A 16,792-nucleotide genomic window follows, 5' to 3' on the forward strand; every position below is an offset into this window, starting at 1 on the left:
ACACTTGACCCTCTATCATTAGAACTCTGGTAACACTTTAGTATAGGGACCAATTCTCAATATTTACTAGTTGCTTATTAGCATGCATGAATATCGTATTGACTATTTATTAATACTAGCTCTATCCATGCTATCTCTTTTATATGTACTTTTTTTATTCTTTTTGCTTATTATAAAAAAAAAAAAAACATTGCTTTTTGCACTGTGTTAGACTAAACATGGACTATAACTATATATTGTTGCTCTTTTGTTGTTTTGATTTGCTTCTATTGCCCTCATTTGTAAGTCGCTTGGGATAAAAGCATCTGCTAAATTGCTAAATGATTAGATGTAAATGTAAATCTTCATCCTGTTGTTTGCCTGAGCGCTTGAAAGATTGTTGTTGACATGAGAACTTTTAAGATTTTAAATGTGCATTTAAATAAAAAAGAAAAGAGATGATCATGTTGAATGTGGTGTCCAGCGTTACAGTAATCTCAGTATTGCAGTCAAGCACATATTGCAGAAAGTACAAAGTACACATGCAAATCCAGCATTTATGTGCACCCATAGGTTTTTGTCCCCATAGGATTTAGTGATCCTCTTAATTTTGTTGTCACCCTTGTTTCAAAGTGCATTTCAAATGTGATGTATGTATTCAAACATGATGTTGCATCAGTTAGTAATGTTTTCAAGAATGCCAGAGCCATTTTTCACTCCCATTGATCACAAGTGTTAATTTTACAGCATGTCTTCATCTGTTTAGCCATTTCCTACATCATCTAGGGTTTTGAGTAATATGTCTCTCATTTTAGTGGCGCATATTGATGTTGCTAAGCAGAAGGACACATGTGGTTTCAGGTCTGATGCCTTTCCCGGCTTTATGAGTTTCATTAGCAGGTCTTTAGCGGAACTCGGGTTAAATTGCTTGTTAAATCTTGAGCTCATTATAGCAGCGGTCTCCAAGCACCTTTGTCCCCAGTGAAACTCAGTGTCTGGTACAGACTAGTGCAATATTCTCCATGTATCATAATCACAAGATTCTTTTCAAGGCATTCTAGAAAATTGATGTTTTGTCATATTCCTTAAAGCAGAGATATTCAATTAAAGCTCCAAGATGATCAGTCTTTATATTTCCTTCCCAGCAGAGGCCTGGATAATACTTTTTTGGAATAGTTACTGTAAATTTCCATCTCCAAAGCATTCAAAAATCATTCAAAAATTCATAAAATATTTCATCAGTTGACCCCAATAAGATATGAATATTAAAAGCTAAGATAAATTGTTTTACCAGGCTATTTTACATTTCAATACCTGTGGCAACAATGCACATAATAATGAAAACGCTTTCGCTCTCATCAAGCAGAAAACAAATAATTAACTAGTAATTTCAAAGTTTAGTTTTCTTTTCTTGCCGTCTACATTTCATCTATTTATTTATCTTTATTTATTTTGCCGTTCACTGTTTCTGCTACTGTTGTACAACCCTGAGCAGTTGTGGTGTGTACAGCTCTGTGGTTTTGATGCACTGCTCACTTTGAGCTGTGGAAACCGTAAAAATGTTGCTAGTTACGTCTCATAGTTAGGAACCAACGAAACCTACGAACCAAGCTAGAGTCAAGAATTGGACTGTCCGCTATTTGAGGACCACTGTTTTGGAAGTTAAACTTTTTCAGTTTGTCGGCAAGACAGCATATATTTTTGTTTAAGCTTTTTGCCTAATATTTATATTTTATTTTATTTAAGCTTTATTTTAAATAATGAACATGTTCATTTGAACCGTTTTAGTTTGTGCACTTCAATGCTAGTACAAGTTATAAACTCCCACCTCCAAATCTCTATGATACTCTGTTCTAAATATAGCTCAAGTCCTTCCTTCAATTGAAGTCTGTGGAATTTTCTTGCCCTTTTTATTATCTGGCAGGTAAAACCAAAAGTCTTATTGCTTTAGAGAAATAACCGCATATGATTTGAGATATGATTTATATCTGTAGCAGCTGTGCTGGATGAGATTAACACTTGGGGTTAAGGATTTGCTCAAATTCTTAACTCTTATTTTTATTTTTTGCCTTCGCAAACACTAGTGAGGTGTCTTCATTTCTTGTTCTTGGGTTCTCATTTGAGGCATTTATTGCGTATTTCACACCTTTATTTTGAACATTGACAGTTATGCTGCAGTGTAATGTGGGAAAAACACCAACACTGTGAATGATGGTCAACAGCCCTGCTGCAGTTAGGAAGTGCTGCATGTACTGTAGACTCCTCTGACTGTGCTTTGCTGACGTAAGTCTCCTTCCTCAGTGGAGGAGGGGCATTAGATCTGTTTAGTGCTGGTGCGTGAGCGACAGGGGAGGGGAAAAGCATTGTCGCCCAGCCTCCCTGCCCTCCACAGGCAGTTGATGATCACATCTGACAGCTCAGGGTGGAAGTTGAACGGCTCAGAGCGCTGGGTCCCCAGTATCTACTCCTCCCCAGTGAACAGCTCTCAGTCGCTTTCTCCGCACCAGAGCCTGGCTTTGGCTCTTTGTCAGCGCATGGGGGTGCGGGCAGACGAGCGGCATGAATATATCATGTACACAATAGAGTGAACGAGTGCAGCACGACCATGAAAGCCCAGCGGGAGAGGCTGAGGATTCCGGGGTTGACATTGGAGTGAGTATTTTCCCTTCTCTCTCACGTCTTCTCTGGCTGGGATGACAGCAGACTGTTTATCTGCAGTGTGTCTGTCGCTGTAGTGGTGACGGCACATCTGAGCTGAGCAGTGCAGCATTACCACAGTGGCAGCGTATGCGGCATGTGTTGAAGGGTAAATATAGGTTTGCTAGCTTGTGTAGATCCAGCTAGTGTCCCTTTGCGGCAGCTTTGCATGTGATTTTTATGGAACGGGCTCATGGTTGGATAAAAGACGATGATGCTAGATCAATACAGGATTATCTTGTAGTCATGGCTTGTCAGACTAGAGCCAGAAGGACTTGCGCAGCAGCTGGGTGACCGGCCTTTCTGTTTTGCTACGCTGACATCTCCTCTTGCAGCGTTTATACTGTAGCTTTTGATTGCTATCGCTTACTAAATTAACTGGTTGAATCCCCCTACAGAAGGCCTGTTTGTTGTCGACCTGTTAGCAGGTCAAAGACGCCACCATACTGTAGTGTTTGGTGCAGCGACGTAAACAGTTAATCTCTCATCATACTCGATTGGCCATTGATGCTTTGATGAGATGAGACGCCTTTGTTTTTGTTTACAGGGGTCGCAAGAGATGCATGTTTGTGGCTGTGATCAGGTGTTGCATCATGGCTGCTGTTGCTAAGGATACAGATACATGCGTATCTCCTGGACATGTCAGCTCAGCAGTTTCACCTGACATGTTTTGTTTCTCAGCAAAAGCAATGCTTGATAAACGCATGATGTTTGTAATTAAAAATAATTTTTTTGGAATGTTTTAATGTTAATTCAATTGGAACGTGTGGCCAGTCTGTATAATATCAACAAGTATACAATAAAAAAAAATAAAAAAAAGCATTTCATGCACAGGCAATGAAATGGACCATTGTTGTGGCAACCTCGTCACAAAACGGTATCTTACCCGAAATGCCTTCAACGGTCATGCATGATGCTGCTCTGTGGTTAATGCATGCCAGTTCGTGTATTTCTCTGCACTCATATAATCTCTCAACTTCAAAAGCTACATCCTGAGAGAGACTGTTCTTGTCCATGATGAACATTCACAAAACTCAATTTGACTTCCAGCCTCACTCCACGAAGCTTGAGCCCAACTCCCACAAGCCCTTGCAGCCCATGCAGCCCGCTGCACGCGTTTCATTTTTGGAGGTAAGCGCGTGCTTCTTTTACATAGCCATTTTGTTTTGAGGCTTACCGTGTTCAAGGCTCTGTGTTCCGCCACTGAAAATGAAAGCATGGAGTTCAGTGATCGAAACGGCACAGGGTCTTTATTCATTTACCTCTTTTGAGTTTTATTATTTTTATGTTTGAAATCTTTGAATGGGAATTTATTGTCTAAAACTGTGGGGAATAGCTTTGTTTCTTGTGCTTATATAACGTTCTTATATTCACCCCCTTCCCCCAACCTTTTTGGTGAGTCTCTCATTCGCCCTCTTTTATGTGATAAATAGGATTTGCTGCTTTGGCCATTGAGCATTTTGGTGGAAAGAGCTCTGCACCATTTCTGGTGGAATCCAGGTCATTTCAAAAGATTAAAAATGAGGAACTGTGGCAGCGATTATTTTTACGGCAAAGACAAAGGAAGCATTTTTGAGAAAGCAAGACTTTTTGAATAGTATGTTTTTCAGGCTTGATAATACAGTGAATTAACCAATTGTAAAATATTGTGGTTTTATATGTTAGAATACATTTCATGAGGAGTTTACACAAAATGCATTAATGTGCCTTTAAAAATACATAAATACATTTAGACAAAGATTATATTATATTAATACTTTGAAGCAAGTGTGGTGACTTTGTGTTTTATGAACATGCATTGGAGCTCTTGACAGTGAATGTGTGTTGTCACAAAATCAGAAACCCCTTCCTTTGAAATCTGTTCACAAATGGTCACCGGATACTCATTTAAGACGCATGTTGTCACCTGTTAACAGCAAAGTGTCTCAGCTCACAATCTTGTAATTGGATCATTCAGGACAGGTTTTAAGACCAGGTATAAACGTGACTATTGATTGCTTGAATCTAACACTCATTTCTTAAGTGAAAATTGACAGTCATCACATTTTGTTGAAGCTTCCTTTTATTTCACAGCTTTGCTTCCTTTTGTTTGTTGCTATATGCTTTGTGGCCTGTTTGAGAATTCTATATTTAAAAAAAAAAAACTGTGAACAGCACAGCCAATCTGCCTTTGCTTGTCATCAAGTAAGTCTGTTGGGCTTGCTGTTGAAATGGGTCACTGAGCTGTTTGAACTAGTTTGATTAGTTGGTGTTTACACACAATAGTTGAGAAACTGTTTAGATAAGGAGGTCATGATTACATTATAGAACATTCATACACATGGTTTCTGAAAAATAATATGAAAAGTCTTGAGTGTGCAAAATCCCATTCCTTGATAAATGAGTGGCTCACATGAAGCTAAAGAAAATTCCACAGTGCGTTCACTTCATTGTGTGGTTGGATCTAGTGGATCTTTCTTTTCAGGCCCTCAAATCACTTTTTCTACATGGTCACAGTAATTGGGCTTCACACAGACAGTGCACACAGATATCAGCAGACTGTACTGATAAAATGATGTCACACAGATTTTCTGCAAGCCAAAGCAGAGTGCGGACAAGGAAGGTATACTCTGAGCTAGGGATGCACCGAAATGACGATGAAAATTAAACACTGGGCTGAAGGCCGAATACCGAACATGGTTTTTCACGTCTTTCTCCCATGTATTTTGTCAATTTTTTTTTCACCATTGCATAAGTTAAATGGCCAAAATGTGCCTTTTACTGTTTTGTCTTGCTTTTCAAAGAAAAAATCAATTCCAAAACAATTAAAAAATATATTTACTTAACACTGAATTTTTTTTTTTCAATATTCTAGCAGACATTTACACAAACAAGGCACAATTTAACTTAAAATTAATAAGTCAGAACAGAACAGAACAGAACAGAATAGAATACAATTTAGTTAACACTGAATTTTTTTGCAATATTCTAGCAGACATTTACACAAACAAGGCACAGTTTAACTTAAAATTAATAAGTTAGAAAACCAATAGTTTTTGGCCATTTTTGAGACCCCCTTCTTGAATCAGTTATGTATTTATTATTTTTTTTTACTGTACAAATAAATGCAGCCTTGCTGAACAGAAGAGAATTCTTTTAAAACGTTAGAAAATATTACAGATCCCAATATGAACACTGTGTGAATGTTATAATAAATGTATTAATAGAGCTGTTGTATTTATTATTGTGGTCTTATTTTTAAATTTTTTAATTAATTATGTTACTGAGCAACTAACGAGTAACACTGTTTCAATGCAGATTTTCCTTGTCCTTTGGACTTTGAACCCTGGCTAACAAGCAGATAGTGCCGTGAGCTCGTGCAGCGCTGTCAGAATGCATGCAATTCGCGTGTGTATTAGAAAGCACAACAGTCTGCACTTTATTTAATTGTTTAAGGGTATTTCGCGATTTCAATCATCATACAGTAACCAGCAACAACCACCCCTTCCTCTTCTCATTGAAGACATGCCATGTAGTACTAAACGGTCTCTCGCTGTCGGTGCTTATAATGATTTTTGCATCTTTCTCAGACACTTTTAAATGTTTCTACACTGAAGATGTGTTTGCTGCATTAGCGCGTGCCTCTATTTGATCGCGTCACGTCATTGTTCGGTACAATTTATCCGATCTTTTCGCTTATTCGGTCTTTTGCTATTTTCGGCTGAATAATTTCGGTTGCCGAACATTTGGTGCATCCCTACTCTGAGCTTTATATGCTAAAAAAGATAACTTGCACTTGGTTGAATCAGACCACTGCTATTGTTTTTGGTTCATCCTCTCCAAATTGGAGCACCAAAAACAGTGCATACAGATATAGAGCACATGCTGACACAGAAGAGACTAGGCTTGGCTTGTTACCAGATTTAAGTTTCTATAGGTCACTGGCCTTGCAGGAAGAGATAAGAAGTCATGAGACTAAAGTTGTGAGATGACTGAACTAGACTTTGCTCACTTCATGCGTGACCAGCTTCCTTATGATTATGTCCATATCTGAAGCACTCTTTGAAGCTTTGATTGTCTCCTTATAGTGATGTCCTTTGCCTCACACCTTAGTGGCTAGCGGGCCCTCTGCATTCAACAGCTAATTGTCGAGGGCGAGTGGCCCCATTCCACCCCTCCGACTTCATCTGTCATGTGTCAGGGAGGTTGGGCCTTTCCATGTCCCTGCCTGCCAAAAGAGCAGATTGAAGAACAGAACAGGAGGAGATGAAAGGTGATGAAGTGGAAGAGAGAGGGTAGTTTTCTTCATATGGTAGGTCCAGAAAAGGGGAAAAAAAGGAGAGGGGTGAAGAGGCTTGGCTACAGGGTGCAGGACTTGCACATGGCTACGGTTGAAAAGCTGTGCATTTCCATTTCAAATGGTCCGATGAGTTCTGGAGCGGGGCCAGACTGGGAGAACCGTGATTGCATTCACTGCGTCGTCTGCTGATGATGCATTGCTGCTCTGACTCACGCCCCCCTCCCTTCCTTTCCTCTCCCCTCCCCGCCTCAGGATGTGGTACGGTAGGTGCCTGTTACACGATATGGAGCGCGCCTGAGTCTCAATGAGTCTACGGGATAGCAGCAGAGCCGTGCGACTTTCACATCAAAACAAAAAGTCATCCTGCTGGAAGCGGTCCTGTCCCTCTGTCCCAGAGGCACCCAGCGTTCAAGCAGGAGCGGATATGACCTGAATAGGAAACAGCTCAGAGGAGCTTTCACACTCTTCGATTTAGGACACTTCAAAGGACACACTGTCCCCCTTGACAGCCTGTGTATGCTGCAGAGAGCAGCAGATGTGCATGGACGAACCTCTGTAGTGACAGAGCGTCGCGCTGGGAGGACTTCCCAGGACTCTTGCATTGGGTGCCTACTTCTTGTGGAAGCCAGGCATTTTTCCTCGCTCTCTTTTCCAAGACAGCTCAGAGCACTTTGGGGGCATGACTTTGGGACAATGTCCGACTCCAGCTTATGGACTCTACTCTCCAACTTTTCTATGCCTCACTTTATCAGTGGAGCAAGATTACGGCGCTCCAAAAGGTAAACGAGTTGATTGCTTGTCACTACTTTCGTTGGGTTTTTAGGTGGTAAACCTTTATCAAGGATTAAGTCAGTTGAGGTTAGACAAGAACAATATGGTAATGCAGGTGCTGTGTTTTCTATTGTGTTAGATTTCCGTTGTGAATGTTGAACTGGAGTACCTCTTGATTGTAATCAGGGCGTTATTGTTCAGTCCATGCAGCAGGCACAAAAGATGTTTACCTACATGCCTAATTACTGCACATTTGCCTAAATATGCATGTTGAATGTGAGGAAAATGGATTCTCTAAATCCTCCTGAAAAGAGCTGGGCATCTCAATGTTATTTGACAGATACAGTCAGATACACTGATCTCGCAGGAAATGCTGAAGTTGCGCCGTATCCTTTTCACTTCTCATGTGACAAGACCAGACCTTCACCAAAAGGCCAACCAGCCATACTGTAGATATCTCTGCTAGCAAACATTAATGTGCATTACTGCTTGTGCTTTTCCATCTTGCGCACTTTTTAATCCTGGGAATGACCTATTTTACCATTGATGATACAGATGATCCGATTAGTATCATCAGGCTGAGTAAATCAGACTGAATCTATCATTTATGTTGAAATAAATTAGTTGTGGAGAACATGCAAAGAAAATACGAATGTGCTTTCTTCACAGTGCTGTTTATTGGTTTGTACTGGGTGGAGGTTTCAGTAATGAGTAATGTCTTTATCTGTAATAACTTTGATAATGGCACTCAGCTGTTACACTGCTAGCAAAGTGGTGTATTCCTTCTGTGTTCTATAGTTAAGTAGTATAAGAACTACATTTTATGTTGTGTATATACTAGCGAAATGCATGATGTATCATCTGTCAAAGAGATCCTCATAATTTATAGTTATGACCTTGATTAATCAATTCTGACACCTCAAATCTAAAGTTCTTGCTTTTAATCGTGTTTTTATAGCTCTCTTTTTGTATCTGACAATAGTGGACCTAATATTTGCAGTGTTCTGAAATGTTGGCCAAATAAAACCTATCATGTGTTGACACGAGTTAGATAAGTGTCACTTGTAAAGTAATTTAGTAATCAGAGCTTTCTTTTTTTTTTCATTTTTGTATTGAATGACCAGATATAGTTCCATAAATCGTACTTCCAGGCAATGTTTAAAAAAGTTACTGGATGTTTTGTTGGTGCTTGATAAATTGAACCTCATATAATTAACATTTATATAATGAATACGGTATTTATATACAAAGAACAATGATGGATTTAAGTCTTTTTACAAATTAAAGAAAGGACCCACTGAGGCCAAGCTAATAAAAAAAGATCATTAAAGAGACTGCTTCACAATTAGCCTTTGTAAGCTGTCTGTAAATGCCTGAATGATTAGTCAGTGACGAAAGCAAAATGTCTGCTGTCAAGTGGCAAAACAGTGACTGATACTAGATTCAGTTATTACGTTGCTTGCAGTCATTTCTGTGTGGGTTTCCTTCAAGTGTAGCATAGAGCTATTGCATTTTCATTATGACAATAACGCAAGAAGTGTGGAGCTGAGCACTGTCCATTTCTAATCTGCCTGTGTGCAGCAGCTGTATAAATAGCAAAATCTGATCCTCTTTAACTGAGCGCTCATGAACCAGATATTATTCTGAATCATGCTACAGTACCTGTTTAAAGGGGTCATATCATGACAAGACATTCCTTGCTCTTATAAAGTAAAGGTATACTGTTAACTTTCAAATTCTTAAGTCGAACCAGTTTAAAACCCCATTTACTGCAAAAATAGCTTATTATCTTAACATCATAACAATAAGCTCACTACAGTACCATATGACTGCCCATGCTTGCATATTCAAGTTACATGTCTCTACATATCTAAAGTCCAAGTGGTAGGTGGAAGGTGGAAAATGGTCATGTAAAATTAAATTGCATCTGTGTTTAGTGCAACAAACCTTGACTAACACAAGTGGGCTTTGAGAGAAAATATTAAAACAAGAATGGTACACATATGTAAGATATGGCTCCTTTTGAAGTGCTTCAAAATGATTATTTGATTCATTGCAATTTTCCTTGCTTGACATTTGATTTATTTTTCCCCCTTTTAGAGTCATCCGCCTCTCCATCTGCATTCAAGAAAATTACTTAAATTGTTTTCGATTTTCTTGCATATGTAGACAAATGTCATATTATTCAGTGGTTTGTTATGTTTCTGTATGTTGTATGAATCATATGCTTCTTTACTGGTAGTAGTGAAGGTCCTGCTTGAGTACTTAAGATTGTTGCCTAGTTCATCCTAGTTCACTAAAAGCTGGAAAGTGTTTGTTGTTTTACTAAAATCATGCACATTTTCAGCTAATGTGGTGACTCTCTAACTCAGAGAGGAATATTCAACTGTCTTAACCTTCCTGCCCATAATAAGCTGTGGCCAACGCTTATTTCTTGTGGCCTTTTCCTTAATAAATTATTCATGTTTTCAAGAGGAAAAGAAAAAAATAAGGATCACAGAGACTGTTAAAGTCATGGTTCACACAAAAAGTTGCATTCCATGCAAAAGAACAGCCTGGGCATTCCGTTTAACTTCTCTTTGTGGGCTCCTCAAAAAAAAAAAAAAAAAAAAAAAGTAGATGATGATAGACTTATAATTTTTGGGCAAACTATTCCTTTTACACCTCCATGAATGTGATTGGATTCACTGGCAGCTGCTCTTCACAGTCTCTTTGCTGAGGTGATGGTCACAAGGGCTTTGCAATGTCATCTGTGATGCCTGCCCAGCTGCCATTCAGACACCAGCTTTGGGATCAATGGCTAGAGAAGAGGCCACAGTCACATGTTCAATTCCCCTCTAGGATTTCACCCTGTCCTCTATGATTGTGTTGCTAAAGCATAACTATTACTTAGGTCTGGGCGATATGGCAAAAAAAACTAATAATAATTTAAAAATAAATAAATATATTAGAATTCTATTAGAACGGTGTTTGCCATTTATTATTATTTTAACTAGTCAGCTTAAATATGCAACTGCAACTTGATTCAAGTAACATTCTTTTTTATTAAACATCTTATTTGAGAAAGTTCTATTCTAAATGCACCACACATGAAGTGGTCAGCATGGTCATTTAAAATGACTTGAAATGACTTGGTTAATATATTTGCAGAAGAGAAAAAATTAAAAATATTTTACAAACTTATTTTAAACATATCCTATATGTTCAGAAAAAGAGAAAAAAAGTTAACTATTTCTTCAACTCAAAAAGTCAAGGCAATTCAAAATGACAAAGTATAACATTACTACAGGTCATTATTAACAGTAAATGTTTTGTATAAGCAAACAACACACAAACAAAAATAACAGCACCTTTCAACTGGTCACTTTTATTGCAAAAATGAAATATCAAACATACTGAAATAGTTCTTTTTTGCATTTCACTGCCCTGTTTTTTCTTTTTTCTTTTTTTTGTAAACGTTCACTTGACAGACAGAGCAGTGTTACAGTAAAAGATATTTGCTATATACTTTTATGCAGATCATATATAAAATCAGTTGTCTATAATAATACTTTCAAATCTATAGTGATATTTTATGTAAACCATGACAGATGCACAATTAAAGTATTGATGCCTCTCTTTATTTTTTCTTTTTGTGCCAGTGTGACTAAGTGTTAAAATGGCTCACCTGTCTTAATGCTGTTGTCATTTTTCTGTAATGCAAAGGTATTACTGCAGTGGTCTGATGCTTTGGTCTGTTTTTCTAGCTGCAGAACAAGCAACAGAAAAAGTCTGATAGGGAGTGGTCAGTCATCAGCCCTTCCTCGACCACACTCACCTCTGTCGTCACACACAGGTAACCTGTTCAGTGTGTTTGTCTGCATGTCTGTTATTACTGATGGTTTTGGTGTCTAGAGTCTGTCCAAGTGACACTTGAATTCTTATTTTTGCAGTGTAGGCCTACCCATAGTGAAGTCTCTAATAAAAAATAAAAAAAATTGTAAAAATAAAAAAAACCCCTCTAATATAAGCTTTATATTAAACTACTTAGCTTGCAATTATTTAACTGTTGCTTCACACCTGGTTAGGACATGGTTTAATACTTACCTGTGTTGCAGAAACAGTCTGTTTTAAGGCGGCCAGGCCCACAAAACTCGATAAAGCACTGCAGAAAAAAAGTGTTCAAGCAGCGATCCTGTCTGATTCATGAGCTGTGCACTAGGTTGTCGTCTCTCACATTCTGCAGACTGAGCACCCGCTGCACCTGTACTGAAAACCTTTAAAGAACATTCTGCATTACTGTTGATTTAATTACAGTGTATTAATGTGATTAAACATCGCTTTAGTTTTATAGTCATGAAATGAGGCATAGTCAGCTGGCTCATAACAGCTTATGCTCTCAGATACCATTTAGCATAGCATTTATAGACTTGAGTCATGAATTATGTGAGGATAAAGAATAATGCATTTATGAATTTATTTTATACATTACTGGTCTAACTTTAGGGATCTGAAAGATATTTTTAAATTGTTTTACATAGTGTTTTCATCAAGGCTGCATTTGTTTGATCAAAAATATAGTAAAAACAGTAATATTTTTAAATATTACAATTTAAAATAACTGTGTTTTCTGTTTTAATATATTTAAAAATGCAATATATTCCTGTGATGGCAAAGGTTTGTTGGTATGGTTTGGGTAAAGGTGTAGGAGTAGGGACGACTACTACTACTACTAATTAGCAGTATGTACTATATTGAAATTAATCACGGATGTAATTACAGGAAAATATTGTAAGTACAAACACATAAAAACATGCATGTACGCAATGAGTGCATTGTATCAAATAATTACTTTAAATGTAAGTTCATAGTAGTAGTAAAAGACATTTAATGCATATTTGTTGAACAGAAGTTTAAAAAAAAAAAAGGAAAAAATAAAATGCTGAAGATATATACATACCACAATTGTATTGTATTAAAAAATACCGTATGAATTATTTTTTATATATTGTATTCATCAAACACAAAACAAGAACACGCACATCACTGGCAGATTGTTCAAAAATAACTGAAAACAGACACAGGAGATAAAGTTGACATATCGCAATTGCAAAATTGTAGAAATTTATTAACACAAAGGTGACGTTTCAAGCACACAGGCTCTACATCGGATAATATATTGTATTCATGCCACTGTATCAGCAATCTGCCACTTTGTAGATATTGGCATCATCTATTGAAAACCTCATATCATCTAATAAAATGCTAATTCCATATCATTATTAGTTTCTTATTTGCATTCATTTCAATTCATTCTGACTCTGTTTATCAGTTGTGTGTGAATATCAGTAAATGAGTCACCACTAATGAGGAGCCACCAGCAGCAAAGCTTAGGGGCCTCTCTTTATCAACACCGGTGGGGCCATAGACATGTCTGTTAATTAACTATTAACTCCTTCCCCTGTTCAATCAGGTTAATTATCTGTAATTATTGCAGGGCAGAAGGCTGTTTTTCTGTTTGTGGATTGGAAGTGGGATACTGGCTCTAATGGCCATGATTTGGGATCTCCCAGACCCTCAATTGTGGCCATGTTGCCAAAAGCAATCCCCAGAAACAGTGGGGTTTAGCTAATAAGAGGGCACATATGGTGACAATGGCGTATGGACCTTTCTGGGTTAACCGACTTCTATGTTTGCCAAAAAGGACAAAGGGCCTCATAAAATACTATAAAAACTGTCCATATGTGTTATTAATTATAATCCAAAGCATTTAAGGCAGTGTAATAGTTTTGGGGCCAAACCAAAATGTTGTTTACTGAAAGTGTTGCCTATCCCTTCAAGAAGAAAGATGGTACAGCTGGCACAGCCATATATTGGCCATATATAACTGCAGAAAAAATGATGTTGTTAATATTGTTTGAAGATTGTAGAGTATTGCTGGCACGGTTAAAAAAAAAAAGTGTTTTTTTTTTTTTTTTTTTTCCCCTTTGTTCAGGCACCAGTCCACAAGACAGCCCTAGAAACTTCTCCCCTAGTGCTTCAGCTCATTTCTCCTTCACACGCAGGTAATGACTACAGTACACTCCAAAAAATCCAAGACTTGCATTAAAGGTGGGATCCAAGTTTTATCTAGGGACAAGAGTATTATAAAGATTTGGGCTGGGCTCTTTTGACATTGTGATGCAAGTAGCAGAATATTAAAATGTGTAAAGAAGAACAGTGTGTAAACTACCTATAGCACCCATAATTTAAAAGGTAAATATCTGTATTATTAGAATAGCGGTCCAAATCTGTCAGGAATATCAGGACATCATTACAATGTTCAAGTAAACAATGTTCTTTTGAAGTGAGGAGCATGTGGCTGATGAAAGCTCTTGGTTGCTGCTTTTGAAAAACTCAGGAGCTGACAGGCTTTGTACAGTTTTAGATGGGAACAAATTTAAAAACATGGTTCAGAAGTTCAGATTTAACCTGTCACATCAAACTCTGTTCGATCAGACAGGATGGGGTGAAAAATGGGTCTTTTATTTCAAAATTCATTTTTTTTTTTTTTTACTTCAAATATTATTATTATTTTATTAATGTATTTTTATTTGTACTATTTATAATCTTCTAGTCATGGACTAAGAGCAGACAGGTAATTCAAATGAAACTTATCGAGCGAATCTCATGATACATGTCTTTAACTTTTCAGGTCATATTTCACCAAATTCAAAATAAGTCAGTGTTTTTTTTTTTTTTTAATAATGTAATGTTAATTTTACAATGACAAACAAACAAGCAAAATAAACTATTTATATTGTTTTTATATTAAATTATATTTTTATAGGAATGATAGTCTAATAAAAAAAAAAATTATGGCAAATGAGAATTCGGGTAAAATGTCTTTTTAATTATTATGGAAAAAATGTCACAATAAAAAAATATCTTAATGTGTATGCATGTATGCATGTAACAGTGGGGGGTGCAATCTGACCTGGACATGTTGTCATGAGATTCACTCTATTCTTGTACATTTGTGCTAGAAATCAACCATAGTGCATCACACTCCTTTCCTTCTACATTAAACTGTTCACTGTAGATATGTGACTGCACAACCATTTTTTGGCATCTTCTGTATTTACTCGGCCCATGTAACACTCCTCCCAGTGTTTGTGGCATTTGTCTTCCTGAGATTATCATCAGATCATTCAATCAGCCAGGAGACCCATAGGAAATTGCTCACAGAGCACTGCTCGAAAAGATAGCAGCCCCGGCTCATGGATTACTCTGCCACTGTCTTTCATCTGCTCTACTTTGAAAATAAATGACTCACTCAGCATTTTCCTTTTATCTAGTGTACCACCCGTCTCTCATGTCTTGGATCCAATGCAATGCAATCTAGAATATGCTATTTACTGATGATGATTCACAGTACCTGTAATTATTTGAGAGGAAATGGACTGAGCGATGTCTGTGTTTGTAGAACTGATGGGCGACGCTGGTCATTGGCATCCCTTCCCTCCTCTGGCTATGGAACAAACACACCCAGCTCCACCGTCTCTGTAAGTACCACATGCTTTTCAAATAGCAGAAGATGCATTCACTGGCAGAGATTTGAAGCAACAAAATAACTTGAAGTTTAAATGACACAATGACATTAATTTTCATTGGAATTTGAAGAGATATAAGCAACGTCCAAATTTGGCTTTGTTGAGTTGAGCAGAATTCCAGCATGTAAAGATGTTGGTTCGATACTTTGAGCAGGAAGGCCTACCAGCAACAAATGGCAAAAACATTTTGGTGGCGTTAAGCAAATAAATGACTGTCAGTATGAATGCCATCTTAGAGTGAACCTAAAGTAGCATTGAACTCTATTCCTTAGGCTCTATTCCAAAATCTAGCGAGCTGCCTTGCTCTCTACTGCCTTTAAAGGCAGCTAACTTTTAACTGAAAATGAATCTTATAAGTGATCCCGTAAGTGAAATGAAACACTCATTAGCAACTTTTTACTCCAAGACCTCCTATTGTCTACAACCCCTGCCCCATTTTTAATAAATAAATAAATATATAAAATAAAAATTTAAATTAAATTCAGTTCATTAAATTAAATTTCAGGCTTCCAGAGTCTTTTGTTCTGTAGGGTTCTCACTCTTTTTAACCAATAAATTTACATGACTTTTCCAGTTGTTCAGTAGATAAAGATTTAGTCTTGGTGAATTTACTTCAGATGCAGCTCCCCTCATGTGCGGTGTCCCTCAAGGCTCTATTCTCACTCCAATCTTATTCTCTTTGTACATGCTTCCCCTGGGGTCGATTTTTAGAAAACATGGTGTCTCCTTCCATTGTTACGCAGATGATACCCAAATCTATCTGCCCCTGGAATCTAATAACAAGGGTTTAGATGATCTGCTGGCGTGTCTAGCTGATGTTAAGGCTTAGATGTCCCTAAATTTTCTTCACCTTAATGAAGTCGAAACTGAGATTATAGTTTTTGAATCATCAGAAGTTGCTAGCTCCCCTGGCTTAAATCTTGGCCATCTGTCTTCCTGTGTGAAACCAGTAGTGAAGAATTTGGGGGTCTATTTTGATAGTGCTCTCAAATTTGACACACAGATTAGTACAGTAGTCAAAACCATTTTTTCCAACTCAGAGTCTTAGCTAAAGTGAAACCATTTCTTTCTTTTAAGAACTTTGAAAGGGCCATTCATGCTTTTATTTCAACGAGGCTTGATTACTGTAATTCCCTTTATATGGGTATTAATCAAGCATCTCTTAGTCGACTTCAAATGGTACAAAATGCTGCTGCTAGGCTCCTTACTGGTGTGCGTAAAGGAGAGCACATTACCCCAGTATTAATATCTTTGCATCGGCTCCCAATTTAAAGTCCTGCTGCTGGTTTTTAAATCTCTGAATGGGTTAACTCCTGTATATCTGTCTGATTTATTATCTGCTCACAATCCTGGAAGGTCTCTTAGGTCTTTCAACCAGAGACTATTAAACGTTCCTCGGGCTAAATTGAAATCAAGAGGTGACCGAGCCTTTGCTGTTGCTGCTCGGCAAATCTGGAACAGCCTACTGGTTTCTATTAGAACTGCCTCTACACTG

The 16,792-nt window shown here is 37.6% G+C and overlaps 1 protein-coding gene across 6 annotated transcripts in view; it reads left to right on the plus strand.

The window, feature by feature from the left end:
* Nucleotides 1–16,792, plus strand: part of mast4 (microtubule associated serine/threonine kinase family member 4) — a 110,923-nt gene that overhangs the window by 66,040 nt on the left and 28,091 nt on the right. For 3 of the 6 annotated variants that reach the window (XM_058777582.1, XM_058777583.1, XM_058777584.1), the window contains exons 5-8: nt 3,727–3,807; nt 11,473–11,561; nt 13,701–13,770; nt 15,171–15,249. In XM_058777582.1, coding sequence (XP_058633565.1) covers nt 3,727–3,807; nt 11,473–11,561; nt 13,701–13,770; nt 15,171–15,249 — 319 coding nt within the window. Of the gene's footprint in view, nt 1–2,199; nt 2,632–3,726; nt 3,808–11,472; nt 11,562–13,700; nt 13,771–15,170; nt 15,250–16,792 lie in introns of those variants that run through there. The other 3 variants (XM_058777585.1, XM_058777586.1, XM_058777588.1) reach the window with 2 other exon arrangements.

The sequence above is a fragment of the Onychostoma macrolepis genome, chromosome 05, assembly GCF_012432095.1.
Source record: "Onychostoma macrolepis isolate SWU-2019 chromosome 05, ASM1243209v1, whole genome shotgun sequence".
Taxonomy (NCBI): Eukaryota; Metazoa; Chordata; class Actinopteri; order Cypriniformes; family Cyprinidae; genus Onychostoma; species Onychostoma macrolepis.